The 19,560-nt window shown below is 32.2% G+C and overlaps 1 protein-coding gene across 1 annotated transcript in view; it reads right to left on the reverse strand.

Moving 5' to 3' along the window:
* The window catches only part of LOC118203700 (rap1 GTPase-activating protein 1-like), a 220,969-nt gene that overhangs the window by 41,604 nt on the left and 159,805 nt on the right, over positions 1 to 19,560 (reverse strand). The window contains exons 2-5 of the mRNA XM_085809675.1: positions 18,820 to 18,898; positions 17,581 to 17,667; positions 11,808 to 11,897; positions 5,815 to 6,021 (exon numbers count right to left, since the gene is read on the reverse strand). Of these exons, the coding sequence (XP_085665801.1) occupies positions 5,815 to 6,021; positions 11,808 to 11,897; positions 17,581 to 17,667; positions 18,820 to 18,898 (463 nt within the window). The remainder of the gene's footprint in view (positions 1 to 5,814; positions 6,022 to 11,807; positions 11,898 to 17,580; positions 17,668 to 18,819; positions 18,899 to 19,560) is intronic.

Below are 19,560 nucleotides of genomic sequence, written 5' to 3' on the forward strand. Positions count from 1 at the left end.
TGGAATGCAAATAAAGCAAAGAATTACAATACATCTCTGAATCCAAGAGAATCCTCCCAGTTTTTAAAAATGAATTACAGAAAAACATGTATAGCAACTACTACATACGTTTTCTAACCTTAGATTCAAATCTCTGGTTAAAGGTCTTACCTAGTCCTCCTAAGTAGAATGATCCACAGAAACTGTGATACAGCTAACTGTCATTGTGGTCTTGCTGTTCTTCCCATGCTAAGCAAATGATGCTCAATGCTACACCACTCTTGTACAATATCAAGAGTTAGTTCCAAATTTAACACTGCTTTTGCATTACTTCAGTTGTTTTGATTAATATGACATCATGGAAAACAGCCATTTCTTCTTTATATTTCTCATACAATACTTTTTAAGTATTCTCAAAATGTCCACTCTGTGGGCCACTGAAAGATTACCTAATTAAATGAACAATTTTAAGACATTTTTTGTCCTGTTGCCATCCTTGAACATTAGTTTTTGTGACACTATACTTCCTCGATGCCCCATAATTAATTGTTGCTTCTGAATAACTATGATTTTGAAATTTGCATCATACTAAAGCCTGCACCCTTTAGCAAAGTTCGATGCATAACTTTGTTGCTTAACACTACTATTCATTACAGATGGGTATCCATAAAATAAAGAAGAAAAAAAAAATAGCACATGTGTATCTTTTTTTTTTTTTTTTTTTTTTTAGTATAGTATATAACACTTTATTGTGAAATGGAAACTACAGGGTCTCACAAATGATATGAAAACTGTTTACTACAACAATCCTTAAACACTACCGTACAACAATGCTAAATAAACATGCGAATATGGCAGAAGGCAGAAGAGATTATTGGAAGCCCCAGGTACTGTCCAGTAAAGAAAAGGAAACCACATCATATGTTGTGAATGCAAGATTATTAAATGGGAAAGAGAAATTTCTGCTTCTCTAAAATGTTTCTTAAACTAGTTTTGAATAACATTAGCACAATAACACTTGTAAGGATTATAAGTTTTACTAACGTTTATTTTATTTTAAAACTTTACAGTCTCCTCTTGTTTTCCACTTCCGGCCAGAATAAATGTGGTTCGTTTTAGTATGCAAATTGAGCTTGCAAACTGTTAAGTATTTAAGTTGTGGCGTTTATCCAGAAAGGAATTACTGAGAGAGACTTCTCGCTACTTTATCTCACGTGCGCTTTTCAGTCAGCTGCTGTCCGCTTTTAAGGCCGGAATTTTAAGGCCATTGTATATTGCAATTTTATTCCACACATTTTTGATAGGTTGTTGAACAACTCTGAACTAAATTGTGTTCCACAATCTGAGACTAGGCGACATGGCATAGCAAATCTTAAAATCCAGTTAGAATAAAATGCTTTGGCAACTGTGTCTGCTAAAATGTTGTTAATCGGAATCACTTCCAACCAGTTAGAATACTGGTCAATGCAAGTGAGACACTAAATATTAGGTAAGGGTCCAATGAGATCAATATTCACATTACAAAATCTTTCTGAAGGCAGTTGAAAATCACTAAAACATGATTTTGTGTGTATTAATTTTACTTTTTTGGGAAGCCATGCAAGTCCAAAGCTGCAGATCTTTAAGGATACTTGGCCAAATAAATTTAGATGATAAGAGCTTTAAAAATGACTCAAAGGCCAGGATGCGCTGCGTTATGCATTTGATGAAATATTTTCTTGCGATAACTGTCAGGAATATATGGTCTGATATAATTTGTTGAAGTTTCACACCACAAAGACTTCCCAGAAGGTAACAGATACTGCTTGAAATTCAGGGAAATGGCTAATGTCTTCAAATTTTGCAATTCTTTATCCATAATTTGTTCATCTGCACTTTAACATAGTCGATCAAAGAAATTTCTCAACCTTCTATATGCTGTATATCAGTTGAAAATTGAGAGATGTATTGTAAATGTCTAAGTTGACGAGGTGATGCTTTTTCTGGCTTTTGTTTAAATGCAAAGATTATGGGTTTATGGTCTGTGAATATTTTAAAAGTTCTTCCTTCCAGTAAGAATTTGAAGTGTTTGTCGGAGAGCTAAATTCCTGGTAACTACTCTAATGCTTTTATGCTTTGTTTAATATTTTGGAATAAAATGCAATAGGTTTCTATCCCTTATCTGCAAATTGTTGAAGGACCACTCCAATCGCCAAGTTTGAAGCATATGTATATAATGAAAGAGGTAGTTCATGATTCAGGAATGATAAGAGTGCTGCATTGACTAAACCACCTTTGCATCACTGAAATTGTTCCTTAGCTTCATCTGTCCACTGAATTTCCTGTTTATCTTTTTTCCTCGCTTCCTTAAGGTAGTCGTGTAGGAGAGATTAGTTTTTGATGCATTTTTTAAATATCACCAATAACAATTAATACTGCCTAAGAATGTTTTGAGTTCGTGAATGGTTGTTGGAAGCTTGTAACTAAAAACAGTTTGGACTTCAACAGGTAAACGTTGTGATTCATGAGGAATATTTAAATAACCCAAGAATTTTAATTCTGGTGTGCCAAAGATGGATTTGAAAATGTTAATGCAAAGTCCATAGTAATTTTGTAGAGTCATTAGGTTATTTCGAAGTAGGAGATGTGAAAAATGAGCAATGCCCTTGCCAGAACTCTAACCACAGACCACTCAAATTTACGTTGAGCGTGCTGACCACTACACCATAAAAGCATGCTAAGAAGGCAGGAGAAACACCTTATATACTCCCCCCTTTTAAAGGACAACTGGGGTTTTAGTGATTCCCAGTCACCAAATCCTGGTGGTGAAGAATCATCATTCATCACCTTTTTAGTTTGGAGGCCACTGTAGAGACATTAGGAATTTTCGAAGCAGATGATGTGAAAAATGAGCAATGCCCTCGCTGGGACTCGAACCATGGGCCTCTCGAATTCGTGTTGAGCATGTTGACCACTATACCATGAAAGCATGCTAAGAAGGTGGGCGAAATACCTTGTAATTAAATCTTTCAAATGGATTCTGTGTTGCTCCTCACTAGCAGATGCCATCAGAATGTCATTTAAGTAGGGAAAAGCAAAATTTAGACCAGAAAGAACTGTATCTATAAATCTTTGAAACATTGCTGGTGCATTTCTCAAACCAAAGCTCATGACATTAAAAACATACAATCCAAAATGAGTAACAATAGCAGTTTTACATCTGTCTCCTTCGGCAATGGGCACTTGACAGTAGGCTTTAAATAAATCTATTTTTGGAATAAATATTTGTAGAGTTTAAAATATGATGGAAGTCCTTTATCCTAGAAATAGAATATCTATCAGGAACTGTTCTATCATTTAGCTGTCTATAATCTCCACATGGGCGAGGAGTACCATCTTTCTTTTAGCACCACATAAAGAGGACTTGCCTACTGAGAACTTTACGGTCTTATGTTATTGTCCAACATGAGTTGGAACTCTTGCTTAACTACTGCAAGCTTTCGAGGATCCAACTGTCTCGATTTAAAATGCACAGTTTGACCATGTGTTATAATATGATCTTGAACATTATGTTTTAAACCTGATAAGAACAAATTTGGTTTGCATAAGTCTGGGTATTGTTTTAGAAGACTATTAAATTTTGTTGAATGGTTTACAGTAACAATATCACTATTTTCACTGATAGAAGCAGTTTCACTAGTTACCTTTAGTTGAGTTACGCCATTAAACAGTTTCTTGCCATGTAAATCAATTATTAATTTAAATTTGTTAAGGAAATCAGCTCCTAAAATGCCTTTATTAATTTTGGCTACTATAAATGGAAACTGGAATTCACGCCTAAGTCCCAAATGAAGTGGTAACATTTTTATACCATATGTTTCGATTTCGGTACCATTTGCTGCTTACAACTTGAAATCCGCAAATTGGTTGTCTTGTGTTGAAGTGGATAAAATGCTAACGTCTGCGCCACTATCCACTAAGAAGTGCACTTTTGATTTTTTTAGATCTGATAAATAGGCGAAATTGGTGACACTCTGGAACATTATTGACAGTACAGCTTGCCGCCTCCTTTACTGCACAATGTCGTTTCCCTGATTGGATGACTTATCAGTTGACCAACTGCACAGCTGAGTACATTTATCCTGATGACATTTGTTACCAAAACGGAAATGATAAAAAGAATATTTTCCTTTAGGATTAAATCTTTCCTTAGTAGTACTGCGAGATCGTCTGCGGGACTGAGAGTTTTTCCTAAATCGTGGTCTCGATATATGATGAACAGTCATTTTGGCAATTCACTGTTCAAGGGATTTAATTTTCATTAACAGTTCTGTATTTGAGCAATTATCAGCTGTTAATGCACCAAAAATTTGATTAGAAGGTGTCATATGTGAAATTTTATTAGCCATGGTCACCAACTTTGGTAATTCTTCATCTCTAACAAGTTGTTTTTCCAACCAGAAATTTCTCCAACAACAGTGTTTTGATTAACTTTTCGGACACATCCAATGTTGCAACAGATTTAAATATGTGTAATAATTGACTGGGTTTCAAGTCGCCTAAATCAATTCCTGTAAGAAGTTTTTTAATTCGAGTAATTTCACTTTCCTTAAATAAATCCAGAAGCCTTGTTTTGGATTCTGAATATTTCGTTTCAGATTTACTTGTTACGATATCCCAGATGTTCTCAACATATCTGGGTTCTAACTATGATACTAAGGAGTTAAATTTGGTTTTCTTTCAAAACAATTCCATTTATCTTAAACTGAGCCTCAACTTGAAAAAACCAGATTTCTGGGCAATCCAACCAAAGTGGAGGAATTTTAACATTTACCATACACAGTTCGTGTGCAGTATCTTTAACAGTTTTATTGCCTTTAGACATATTCACTTTAAAATCAAAATTCCAAGTCACCAGTTATAAGCTCCCGACTCCAAATTGATCTTCATAATTAGAACTTCATTTCTTTAAATAACTTTAATTCACATTTTTTAATTTGGAAATAATCTTTATTAAAGTTCTTAGCAACTATAAACAATTCTTAGAACAAAATTGAAAAATCTTTTTGTTGCCATTCCAGTGATTTTGCTGCAGGGAACAATATTTCTGTTGGGTTGATTTCAAAAGAAAATTTATCAAATCAGTTTTGTTATTTTAGTCAGAGTACACATACACACCAGTATATGCATATCCTGTGAGCTAAAAACATTTAACTTTTTATAAAAAAATATCTTGATGAAGCCTCACATGAGTAATAAGGGAGGAAGAATTGCAAAAATGATTAAAATTGGATAGCAATCGAGCATATTTAGGATCAGAACTGTTATGTATTAGTAAGATGTTTAACCACCTCTGGCAGCAATGAGGATACATCTGGACTTGTACAAACATCAAGTGTAACTGGTCAGCGCTTTTATGCACACTGCAAGATTATAAAATAAATGATATCCTGTTATGTCTTGCAGGTATTTAACTGAAGAAAGGAAAAAGAGATCTATCAAGCCCCAGATCTTTCTCTGGATGATTTAAAAGATTATAACTTTGTAGAAATTCTAGAAGGATTTCTCTTAACAAAGTTCCTTACCGAAAGAATAATAGTAACAATGCTGCTTTACATTTATTTTCTAGAATATTTTCCATGAGTATTTAGCATTACATGCAGACAAATATAAAATTAAGTATGTAATGATCAAAATGCATAAAAATAAAAATGTGGTATTTTTAAATAATGCAAAATATATGAAAGTCTTATCCAAATAATTTAAGGGGGTAATTCAAATTATTTCGACAAAATTGCATAAAAGAACATAAACATTATTTCTGCAAAATAAACAAATGCATATATATAATCATACCATATTGTAAAAATGTCTGCGGTACAGAGTAGCAGTTTCATCAATTTCAAGTAAAGTGGAAGAACTAGGAATAGTAGTAGGCAATTCAGATGAAACAGCATCATCAGTTTTCTTTTCTAAATCATGCACATTTTCTTCTGCATCTAACCGATAACCACCAGATGGAGGCAATAGAATCATTGGATAAGGTCCATCACTCTCAAGAACCTACATTATAATATTAGTAAAAATTACACTAATTGTTATGTACATACTTAGAAATAAACAGAATTTTTTTAAATTAAAATTTATAATCATATTAAAACTTAGTTCATATGACAGTTTAATTAAATTAATTTAGTTTTATAGCATTAATAGGTCCTTAGCCTATGTCATTATTCCTCATACAATTTAAAAAGATTCCATTTCAAATATAATTTTGACACAAGGAATTAGAAAATACTTTGTAAAGTTTAAATTTACTTTAAAAAATGCAAATTTTAAATTTAAATATTAAAATATGTAACATCATAAGATTTAAGAATGTGCCATAATGAAGCAATTCATTGTCAAAAATAATTAAAAATAAAATTTTTAAGAAACTAAAATTATACTTATATATATGTGCATATAAATTGCATTTTTAGAAAAATTCACTCAAAATATTGATTTTTAAAAATTCTCTAAAACCTTGGAAGAAAATATAAAAATAAACATTGGAAGAAAATATAAAAAACAAAAATGTGATATTTTTCAATAATGCAAAATATATGAGAGTCTTATCTAAATATTTTAAATATTTTAAGGGGGGTAATTGAAATTATTTATATAAAATACATAAAAGATTGTTTATGATAAATAAATATACCATATGCATAAACAAAGGCAACGGCATAAGGAGCAGGCAAGTAAATATATCTCTGAATAGTAAGGTTTTTTTTAAATAGTAGTATGAGATAGCCCAAAAGGAAATGTCATCTGGTGAGAACACAGAGTCCATGCCAGTTGCAATCATCAAGGATCTTCTGAAAATATGAGATCCAGGCCCTACTCACATGGTGATATCCCAGTCAAACAAGGTCAAGAGATTGACAAGATTTACTGAATGGCAATGCTCTATTTCAAGACACTGAAGATGATGTCTAAAATTTTAATTACATTCAGTACCTTCTTGATACCTATCCCGCCAGCCCAGGGAGGGCTGCAAAGGCAGATGTACAAGAAAGTCAATGGCAAATAAAACTTCCAGCTGTAGAGGGAGACAGAATTTATCACAATTATATGAACTGAAAAACTATCAGACTGCCCACATACATGATTAACATACACACTTTTGCTAACTAGCAAATAAGTTAATTCTTAGCTGCTGGCAACTGATATTCTTAAAATTCAATTTTTTTACAATTTTGTTGTTTTGAATATGCTTGGGGATGGATTAAAATTATTCCTATATAAGATAGTGTCTATAAAGTATTCTGCATAATGAAATGTTTTACTGAAGCAGGATATGATTGTTATGTAAAGCAACCCTGTATAAATTTTTTTAAAAAGAAAAAAACTATCAATGTTTATCTTTTTTTGTGTGTGCTGGGATTTATTAGTTTCCTAGCATGAATACACAAATATCTGTCAACTGTATTCATGATCAACCAGATCTAAGACATCGGCAAAGCTATTTAATTTTGATAACTGAAAAATTGTAAAAAAAATGACACATCCCAGCCACCACAAATTTAGGTCTTTTTTTTTTTTTTTTTTTTTTAAATGATTGTCTATGTCATAATACTATTTGCCTAAAGGAAAGGACATTTTCTTACACTTTCACTATATAAGAAAAAGTAATTTGTATTTATGTTTTACATGCAGTAAACCATGAAAACATATTCACAACTTAAGCCTCAGCAGAAAATAAAAAGATCTTTAATTTGCATTGTTTCCATTTGGATACAAAACACATCCCTGGGGGGGGGGAAGTACAGAAGTTCATAAAATTCCAGTACAAAGAATTAAGTTCATTGTTTTCAATGGCAATGCAAACACTTGCCAGCATATCTTCTAAAGCAGCAATACTTACTTTCAACAACTCAAAGTTAAACAGTATCTACTTATTCAGCTGACTTGAAACATTTAAAAACAAAATCAACTAAAACATAGAAATTAGAAATATTTTTGTAAACGTAATTACATGTGTGTGTTATTTTTGTTGCCTTGTGTTATATTTAAAAATACAAGGCACATAGTGGATATATAGAATAGAGGACAGCTCAAGCTGTATGTATGGTGTCCAAACATTGAATAATAACCACAGACAAAAATAGTAAAAGTGGGAATTATCCACATGCTCACAATGTTAATGCATTATAAACTTTTTCATGCATCAAAGATTTTTTTATGCATACTGCTATATGTGAAGAATGCTGTTTCAAAAGCTGCCCTGCTTCTTTAACAAAAATGATAAAAGATACTTTTACATTTTGATTTTAGTACTGAAAATCAATCATAAATTTAATTATAGCTTATTTTAAAGTATTCAAAAATAACTATGGATTTAATATGAAAAAACACTTTAATTGCAGATATTTACAAAATTTAGAAGTAGTTATATACAGTCAAAAGTCGTTAATTCAGACACCCATAATCCGGAATGATCTATAATCCGGACTTCAAAGCTAAAAACTTTCTGCGCATGCGGCGCGTTGACACATGCGCATAGGTGTTTACGCGTGTGCATCAGACCTTTACGATTGCGCAGATGCGTGTGCTCAAGTGCAGAATACGTTTTCGCGTGCGCGTTTTATGTATAAAGGACGGTATACGCTAAAATTATCTAATTATCTATTTCAGTTAATGTTGATGATTGTGTTGTTCCTTAATCTTCGAATTGGATGCGGCTTATTATTTTTGTGCAGACTGTAAGAGCAATTTTATAAAAGTAAACTTGAACTTTCGATTATGTCAAATAGAATTTCCTATGCTGGAGCTCCCAAAGGATCTACAAAACGAAAGTATGTTTCGATGTCCATCAAACAAAAAGTAGAATTGCTGCAAAAAATGGATAAAGACATGAAGAAGGTGACACAGAGGTTAGTGAAAACGAAAAAATTTCGATTGACAAGTTAGTCGGTATTCTCGGCACAGCAATTACGGGACTTGAACAGCGGAACTTTGTAACTGAACAAGAAATTATGTCTGTTTATAGAATTAAAGAGAAAGTATTATCACATAAAACGAAGGAACTTAAACAACTTACATTGAAAGAAATGTTTAATAAAGTAAACAAATAAATATTAAGCTTTTTTTTTTTGTAAATTTTGATACCCTATAGATCATAATTGTTCTTTATTTCATAAATTATGGTTTCATATTTTTAATTTTAGAATTTCTGCATGCCATCTTACGAGATTTAAACTTATGATCTATAATCCGGAAAAATCGATAATTCGGAATCGCCGAAGTCCTGACGAGTCCGGATTAACGACTTTTGACTGTACTTACAAAAATGATAAAGCTTTGACAAATTATTTAGAAAAGCATTCAAAAATATGAAACAAAAGAAGACAGTTTATGCTCAAAATTATCTGAACATCAGTGAAGGACAGCGACTGATCATAATTATATAACATATTTAAGACCTCAAAAATCATTACACTGGAATTATAACAAATGTAACAACTTTGTTCACATCAAACGACTACAGCTGAAAAGTAATTTATCTCAGAAATATTTTGGCAAAAATTCATATTGCCTCAAAAATTTCTGCCGGATACTTGGGGGGGGGGGGATTTTACTCACCAGATTAACATGCATTTTAACAAATTGCATGGCGAATTAGGAACTAAAAATTTTGAGGGAATAACACATTTAACAGTCAATGGTGAAATAAAAAAACACACAACAAATAACACAAAGAACAATTAGTTGATGAATAGAGAAAAATGAGGAACCAAAAACTTTAGCAGAAAAGCTTAATGCATATGAAAGCACTCAGAATGGGAAATGGACAAGAATCACTAGTTGAACGAAAATTTCTATTAACAGCAGCAAGTAAGAGGAGTCTCAGGTTGAAGACTCCTTGTCTCTTCCATATGCAAAGAAAAGAGCTATATTTAAAGTTTGTTTCCAATGACGTTTTTACTTTATTTATAGAGAGAAGAAAGAATGTTTAGCTACAGCTTTAGCAAGTTACTTAATAAATATAGAAAGCCTAGTTACTGCTTCCAGCTTACAGAAAACATTTTTATACAGTTTTTAGACAATTCATACAAAAATGCAGAGCAAAGAACCATGAAAGAGATTAACCAAGGAAAAATGCAATTTTCATTAAAATGAAGATCAGCAAAAGACAATTCAATACCTTTAAAAATATTTGACCAATCAGACTGCATTAACACTGTACAAGCTGGAAACAGGAACAGGAGTGCACAAGGATGTGAGTAATGGTGGATTAGCAACAAAGTTATTACAACAAAGAATGAACAAAAAAGCAGCAATTGGGACAAACAAAAAACAATTATCATTGGAGTAAATTGAAATCAATGACTTATATTAGACTTAGAGTATTCTTTACTGTAATTACTTGGGAAATAAATGTCTGCCTACACAGGCTCAATAGTGCAGCTGAAAACTCTGTATTGCTTCAGGTCTATGCCCATATTGATCCTATCCAGGTAAACTTTAAAAAATATCAAATTAATCAAATCCTTTCCCTCTTGATTATGTGTTTCTTCTAATCATAATCTTCAGCTGCATTATTCAATGCACACTCTAAGCTGGTATTGTTCTTACACCATGTCACTGCAATGCTGGTGTCTATCCTATGCAGTTTGGTCTCATACCTGTGAAAAACTCTAAGGAGACAAATGTGTATTAATTTTAATCCATTTTGTGATATTGAACTAAAAATTAGTGTAATATGGGTTTTGTCCCCTCTCACAGGTTGCACAGCATGACAACATTCTGGACAGGAGACAGCTGAGGAGATCCTGTGACAGTGGATTCCAGTCCTGCAGCAAGGCACTTTTGAACTCCTGAATGGATCTCAGACAGGAATGGCAAGAAGAAATTGCCCTCCCATGAGTGTTCCAGATATATATCATAATGTTAAGGTCAGGAGATCTGGCTGGCCAATCCATGTGGCAAGCAGCTTCACTTTCCAGAAAATCATTGACCAGCTGGTCCCTATGTGGATGAGTGTTGTCATCCATTAACAGAAACACAGGACCAACTGGACCCAGGCCATTAATGGGAATGTAGGCCATAAGTACAGGAGAAAATTATTGATGCTATTAGGGTACAACATGTTTAGAATAAAACTAATAAAAAGTTTTTTAATTAAATGAAAAAAACTATAGATTGTATACGATGACAGAAGTAAATTTGCATATTCTATTCATTTATTGTAGTATTTATGTGTCACAATTCTCTGCTTTAACAAAACAATAAAATGCTGCCAGGTATGTTTGTTAAGCTGTGAATTTCTTTAATACCCTGAAAGAAAATACATGGCCAAATTCTAATGTGGTATTTAAAGGCGTAAGTAGATATTAAAATTCTAAAAAATGGTATTTTCACATACTGTTCCAAATATCAAAGACAGTTTAGCATGACTGAAAATCTATTTGGGAGGGGCATTATAAATCTTTAAAATACGTATCTCAGAAAAAAGAATTAATATTAATGACAGCAGAATAAAAGTTGAAAACATCATCACTCGAATGCTCTTTGAATTACAATGAATAAAACTGAAAAATGCTGCTAGAATATGTCTGAATGCATATGAATTGCATGGAAAAAACTATGAATCTGTTTCAGATTTTATTTTAGCATGTGATCTAGCAGACTGAAAATTGGAATCACTCTCATTATAATCAACCAGAATGTGAGGTGTCACTGGTCATTACTTTTTACATTTTATTATAGGCAAATGTGTAACAATTAGCTACCATTTCAGACAGATGAAATTTACAAATTATGACATTTTAGTATCAACTAATGATTACAAATTTTCAAATTACCTTTCGCAGCAAATCACTGTCACTCCTTGCTACTTCCGCGGTCAGCTGCTGATCTTCCACATGATGAGACTCGGCACCTGATATTGGCAACTAAAAGGAAGCAGATTAAAGATCAATGAAATTATGAGAAACTGATCTTTATGAAATACAGACACATGATGAGTATAAAATAGATCATTTACATAATACTTTGAATGCATCGTAAAGCTGTTTCATTGCAAATGAAATGTAAATAAATTTATTGTTAATATCTATGCAGACTTTTTTTATTACTACTTTAAATTTGCTTAAGCATTTTTTGCATCTTAAAGAAATTCAGTACCATTTACTGCAACAAGAATGCATTACATTATTCTTTATATGTTTTTAATGTGCTTTATTGTATTAACTTCCTTTTATATTTTTCACAGAATTTGATGACTATACCAGCATTACAGAAGATAAATATTTGTACAGCCAATAATGCACAACAGTCATTTTAAAAATCATGCTTTAAGACCAGGATAAAACTGAAACAATCTTATAACATAAGTTCTATATTATATTATCTTTTCTTGTATTCATTGTTCAAATATGTTTGATGAGAGGATTTTGAGCTTTTGGCAAATTGTGCGTGTTTTGCAGCATAAAATTTTGAAACAATTTTAGAATCTAATTCTGGTTTTTTAAAAAAATACAGATCTATTTTTAAATGAATGAAATATAAAAGATGTTCAGATACAAGGAAAATTATTAGATATAAAATTTCAACAAAGATAACCTTCATAGAAGAAATATGCATATTTTGATTAGATATTCCTAATCCCTACGGTTGTTTGCACAAAGCTGCAGATTAAAAAAATATGTATACAGTCAAAAGTCGTTAATTCGGACACCCATAATCCGGAATGATCTATAATCCGGACCTCAAAGCTACAAACTTTCTGTGCATGCGTCGCATTCACGGATGCGCACAGGCGTTTAAGAGTGCGCGTAAGACCTTTATGTCTGCGAATACGTTTGTGCCCATGCGCGTTTAATGTGTAACGGAGGTATAAGCTAAGCTAAAAATTCAGTTAATGTTGCAGATTGCGTTGTTCCTTAATCTTCGAATTCGATCCGGCTTATTATTTTTTGCAGACTGTTAGAGCAATTTCATAAAAGTAAGCTTGAACTTTCGATTATGTCAAATAGAATTTCCGATATATATTTACTAATATGTAATTTGTATCTACAAAGCGAAAGTATGTTTTGAAATCCGAAATCTGTTTATCAATTTCACACGGCGGATTGGAAGTTGATCTGTCAGCACTATCCTTATCTTCAGGGCAGATGGTTTATATTTTATTTGGCTTATAATTCCTTACTAAGTGTAGTATTTCATCTCGATGCACTCCGTCTTTGATATGATTTAAATCAAGTTCCTCGTCATTATAATTCACTTCTGATAGTGAAGAAAGTGACCCAGATGTTATTGAAAACGAAAACATTTTGACTGACAAATTAGTCGGTATTCTCAACACAGCAGTTATAGGACTTGAACAGCGGAACTTTGTAACTAAACAAGAAATTATGTCTGTTTAATAGAATTAAAGAGAAATTATTATCACATGAAACGAAGCAACTTACATCGAAAGAAATGCTTAATAAAGTAAACAAATAAATATTAAGCTTTTTCTTTTTGTAAATTTTGATACCCTTTAGATCATAATTGTTCTTTATTTCATAAATTACGGTTTCATATTTTTAATTTTGTAATTTCTGCATGCCATCTTACGAGATTTAAACTGATGATCTATAATCCGGAATCGCCGAAGTCCCGACGAGTCCGGATTAACGACTTTTGACTGTATCAATAATTTTTATCACAATCATTTTATTTCAATACTGCCTATAGACTGCAAAATACTGCCTATAGATGCAATTTATGTTTCTGCACATAAATACAACATATTACTTAACTTTAACAAAAAATGTAATTTAACAGAGTAATTGCTGAATAAATGTATGAATGTATCGGGCTCCAGAAATGTATGTATGGATGTATGTGTTCATGTATGCCTGCATATATATGTGTGTGTGTGTGTACACACACATATATGCACAGACATATATACACATCTGAATCCAGTCTTCATAACAGAAGAGTATCATAAACTGCTTTCGCTTATTACAAATACTACACACAGGCTTGAACAGAAGTCCCTGAGCCTGCAATAAGTGACTTGATCACCTAAGTCATCTACCCTAAGCATAAAGTCAGGTGATTTCATTCATTATTTTTTTAAAAAGCAGATTAAGAATTTTAATCAACAGCAGATATATTTAACAGGATTATTGTATATCATTTTCATGCACAAAATGTTGGTACTGTATGTTTTCCTCACATGAATTCTAGTGAAGCTACAAAATGGAAAGTCATCATCAAGTGGATACTAAGACCTTTTATACCTTACTGTAAAATTACAGTTTATTTAAGCTGTTGTTTGGGAGGACATAGAAAAGTAGTACAACACTTAACTGCTTCTGAAGGAATAAATGCAAGGATGGCTTTCTGAAAAAAATTAGCTAGTAAGAAATACTGCAGAAATACCAATATAAACAAGCAGTTGCTAAGAACCAAACATAGGATGAAATACTAATATTACTCAATTACTCATATACTCCTAATTAAGCGATGAGTAACTTATTTTGATAAATAGTATCAGTATCGAACAGCTGTGTTAACCACTCCCAAAAAAAGAAGTTTGTTTCACTAATTAAAACTAGTAAGAAAAATATAGTGTTTTTCATATTTGTGGCACTTTTCTTCATATCTTAACACCAGCGAAGGTAATGAAAGTTAAACTTGACATCAGTCAAGAATGCAGAGCATTTTGTGAATGATTGATCATGTGTAGAAGTAATGTTCAGTAAACTTGAAATATTAAATTTCTACCTCTTTAACAAATTTTATTATGATCTACAACAAAATCATGTTTTCAGCACACAATCAGGCACAATATTGTTAGTTTCACTATCTTAACTTCCTTTCAGACATCACATATTCAAACACAAACAGATCCAAAGCAATGCCTTTTATAGAATGAAAGGAGTATATATGGAGTATAAGCACTGAGATAGAAACTCACAACACACCTGATATTAGTTTAGAAAACAATATAAGTGATAAAGATTAAAAATGTGCAAATACAGAAAATCAAACTGAAACAAAGTTATGGTAAGTATTCTAAAGACTAAGCTTGATGAATTTTCTGATTATTCCTAAATTAGTATTTGAAACTTAAAGAAGTTGACTACACAGTACAAAGTTTTTAGGTTTAAACTTGATTAATGTAGTTGAATTCCTGGAATAAATAAATAAACACGCCTAGTACATTATATCTCCCTTCTCTACCTATATATATATATGTTCACTGTAAAACCTACACCAGGTACATAATACATGTATTAACACATTTTTCTGCGGTCCTCAGTTCACTCTGAGAAAGTACTAAAAAACATTAAGGCATATAAACAAGATCTGTGCTAAAAAAGAACACTTGAGATCAAAGAATATGAATGAGAGCTCCAAATAAAAATTCTTTGCTTGAGATCGTCTCTTTAAATAAATATTTTTTTTAACTGATGTTGAGGAAGTGCCAACCCATTAACAGATGGTAATAAGGGAAATTCAGTGAAGTGGGTATTTCAGAATTCTACAAATACCTGCATTCACAATTTCCAAAAAGCTGCAAATTTTATATGCAATTTCCAAGTTTGATAGTATGTATCAAAGTGAACAGCTTTTATCACTTACGAAAGGAAGTAAATCCTCAACAAAATACAAACTGGCTGAAAATTACTAAAGTGAGCAATATGAATCCATACATTTGAAAGCCAGTAGCAGGAAAAAAGATGTTGTGTGTCAGGGATGAATAGGTATCAATCTACTATCAGGATTTTTTTCCATTTTTTTTTTTTTTTTTTTTTTTTTTTTTTAAAGAATAGGGTAAATTTTTCTGCATTTATTCACTTTTTCAACACATCATTAAGTAAACTTTTTTTTCATCTTGCAGCACCTCCAATTGCAAAATGATGACTATTTGACCCACTTAAGGTATTGAGTTTGACATGCCTAACATAAACGAATGTCTTAAAATTAATTACCTCAAAATAAATCTGTTTTATTACTATTGAAAAGCTATTTTTAAAAGACATTAGAAAAACAATCCAAGAAATTGATTTTATTTATTTTCTAAAGCAGTAACTGAAACGTAGAAAGCAAGATATAAAAACCGAAGATCCAAAACCTCAGGCACACCTTACTAATAACATTTTCCATATGCCTAACTCTACTTGTAGTTACTAAGCATGGCACTGAATAAATGTGTTAAGTACACTGCTGCTTGCAATGCAGCCTTGTTTATTGAAATTCATTACAAGGCATCTCATGAAATCTGCATAATGTTCCAAAAGCATTCCAGCAATACAAGTCTTACAAAAACAGAAGACACTGGAGTATATGGAATTTAGCAATCATCACTATAGTGGTTCACCATCACTATAGTACATGATGCTGCAAAATGACTGCAATGGACCTGGATATGTCACTTCTATTCAAGGACTCGATTATAAAATTAAGGCCATCTGCTAATGGTAAGGATTGGTTAGATGCATGGTTTGAAGTCCAGCAAAACTTACATATAACATATGCAAATTTTGAGATGTATTTAAAGCAGCAAGCGTTAGCAAATTGGCAAGTCAGTAAGAGCAAAAAAGCAAATGTGGTGTTTTCAAGATGAAAACTTAGTTCAAAGTGATATGGTTTGCAAGTTTCCATTGCTGCAAAACGCGAAAATCAGAGTGAACAAATGCAGAAAGACGAAAAGTAATTTTATTCGGTTATTGCAAAACTGGAAATAAATGTCTAAAAAGAAGTAGATCAAATCTCATAATGTGTCATCATTCGGATGTAATCACCGACTGAATTTCGATAGAAGAGACATTTATTAAGAGTTCCACCAAGTACGTAACGGCTTTTATTTATTGCCATAATTGTTTCGGCTCCAGCGGCGCCGCATTCCGGAAAATGATTTAGCTTTGCCTCGCCAGCAAATGATTTTTCTCCTCCCCAACTCTGCTTGTTTTGTGAACACGCCTAATGCTGATCGCCGGATCAAGTAATGTATTTTAAAATGAATGCATTCCGAATATATTCGAGATTTAAGTCCATTTTAGACCAATGCATATGCGCCTTCGCAATTTCTCGTTAGTTTCAGCGAATCACGTACTTGAAGCAGCGAAGATTAGTTTTCTGTTCTCAATGACACCGCATCCATTAAAGGTTATATTTACTCGTAAATTAAAATACATGTCAAAGGTGTACGGTTGACACTATTGCACACTCAAAAATTTATAAGAATGATACATGATACATGATAAAGTATTTCAAATCTTCCATTCATAAAATATGCTACACCAAACGAGAAATTAAATGTTTTAGTTATTATACTAAAACGATCTAAGTACAAATAAATTATCAAATAATTCATTGACAATACGTGAATCATTTTCCGCATTTCTTGTCTCAATCGAGATAAATGCAGCTAAAAGCAAATTAGTACGTGCTTCGCTATTCACTCCCGGCTGCTAAAATTATAGATAGTTACAGGTACCCATAATAAAAAATTTTGTTTAATTTTAAACTACCAGGAAAGTTTCAATGTATTACAGTATTACATTCATTACAGTATGTTGATAATAGTACCGACTGTAAACGGTACCGAAGTTTTTGAGTTAAACAGCAACTTACTTGCAAAGAAGATGGTAAAACACATCTTTGGTCATCAAGTCGACTTTTTTGCAGCCTCTCGAGCAATTCAAACAAATCTTGTGTGCCCTAAAAATGCAAGATCCTATTAGAGTTAACAAGAAATACTAAAGACTATGAAAAGTGCAAAGCTAAAAAATTTTCGCATGTAATATTATTGTTCTAGGCTTATTTAATAATTAAATTAAATAATCCCTTACATAAAGTGTTCGTAAAATAAACACACATAAATAAATAAAAATATATTCAGTGTCCTGAAAATTTTCAGTATGTCAACATTTTGTATCCTCCAGTACTGATATCGCTTTGCTTTTCCCGCAGAACAGCAAGGCATTTAACAACAGCACGCAAAACATACATGGGTCGTCTAAATTGCATCCTTCTCATTCGCCAGACCGGAAATCATATCATAGAACTGCAGCATATCATTTATCCAGGGGTGGGTTCACCAAGAGATAAGTAAACAGAACTGCTGGATTCTGGTAGTTTCATCCCCGATTCTACTTCCAGAACGAGAAAGAGGTAACAGCGTTGCTGTTTTCACTGCTCTCCTTGATGTGTGATATAAACCGGTCACAATTTAGTTTTTCTTATCCATTCCTCCACGAAAACATCTTTCACAAGGTAGAGTACTCTGCTATAATTAATTATCAATTTACCTTCCTTAGATGTCAGATCAGAACAGATTCTTATATCAAATACTAAAATACTGATATTCTTTCCGTCAAAATATTTCACAAGTTCTTAAAACAAAATTCAAAACACTCACTGAGATAAACGGATAAGGTGTCTTTCTTAACCTGCACTGTACAATATTGATAATCATCAATTATTTATATCACAGTTATCGCTATATTTCAGTTAACAGAATAATCAAAGCACAATAGCGAACGAAAAATACAATAATACATAAACAGATCTTGAAAACTTAATTTGATATAAGCATGAATTTATTACTCTCCCCATATGCTTACATAACATTTCAGACATTTGTTGAAATACTGAAGTCAACTTTAACAATGGCTTCTACCTTTCAAGTTCTTGTCTGTGCCACAAAAAAAATTGAAAAATAGTCACATGTCATAGGACTTATGATAAGTAAAGAAAGTTGATTACTCCAATAAAATCATGCTCTTTACAAGAAAAAATAACAATTAAAAAGTTAATTTTAGATTACTCAGTGCAAAAGCAAGTTTATTGCAGATAAAATTGGTTACTCACTTTATTTAACTCTTCCGCATCCGTATCGTCAAGAGCCACTTGAGCGGACGCTTGCCAGTTCTTTTCCATCGACCTGCGTCTGAAAGAAAAGAACATACCCATTTTGTCACATCTTGCAAAAACTACTGAACATCACAATCTAGTGATTAACTTATAACACTGCATAAGCGAACAGTAAATACAAGACAAAAAAACGGCACTTAGGAAAGAAGTCCCAGACTTCAAATGGTTACCAAGCAATAAGTAGCGATAACAGGAACAGATAAAGTTGAAAAGCTTCATAATTTTATCTGGCATCTGTTTGTTCAGAATTTCGAATACTAAGTATGTTTATTTCCTTGTATTGAACAAAAGGTTAAGATTACAGTAACACTGAATTTATCACCGCAACTTGTTTCAGTTACTTTTGTATTTAATAAAATGCAAATAGGATATGATGCGCTGCTCAGCAAATGCAATATTCTTTGCGCATAAATGAGCATATAATAATACAACGGATATTACAACTCTAATCCACTTTGCAAAGGAACACTAATATTTATACGCATAATAGCACTTTAGTTCATTAACAATAAATTATATAAAATCTTTTTCATTGGAATCATAATAAAAACGAAGAAACTTTAACGCTATACGAAAACATACCTAAGATACGACACTCCAGTCTTACAACAAAAAGACAGTATTTTTATATTCTCTGGTGGATCAAGCTATTGTTACAGAATAATGTTATGCACAGTG

The sequence above is a fragment of the Stegodyphus dumicola genome, chromosome X2 (genome assembly GCF_044657685.1).
Source record: "Stegodyphus dumicola isolate Sdum_Otavi_A_Nest chromosome X2, ASM4465768v1".
In the NCBI taxonomy this organism is placed as follows: Eukaryota; Metazoa; Arthropoda; class Arachnida; order Araneae; family Eresidae; genus Stegodyphus; species Stegodyphus dumicola.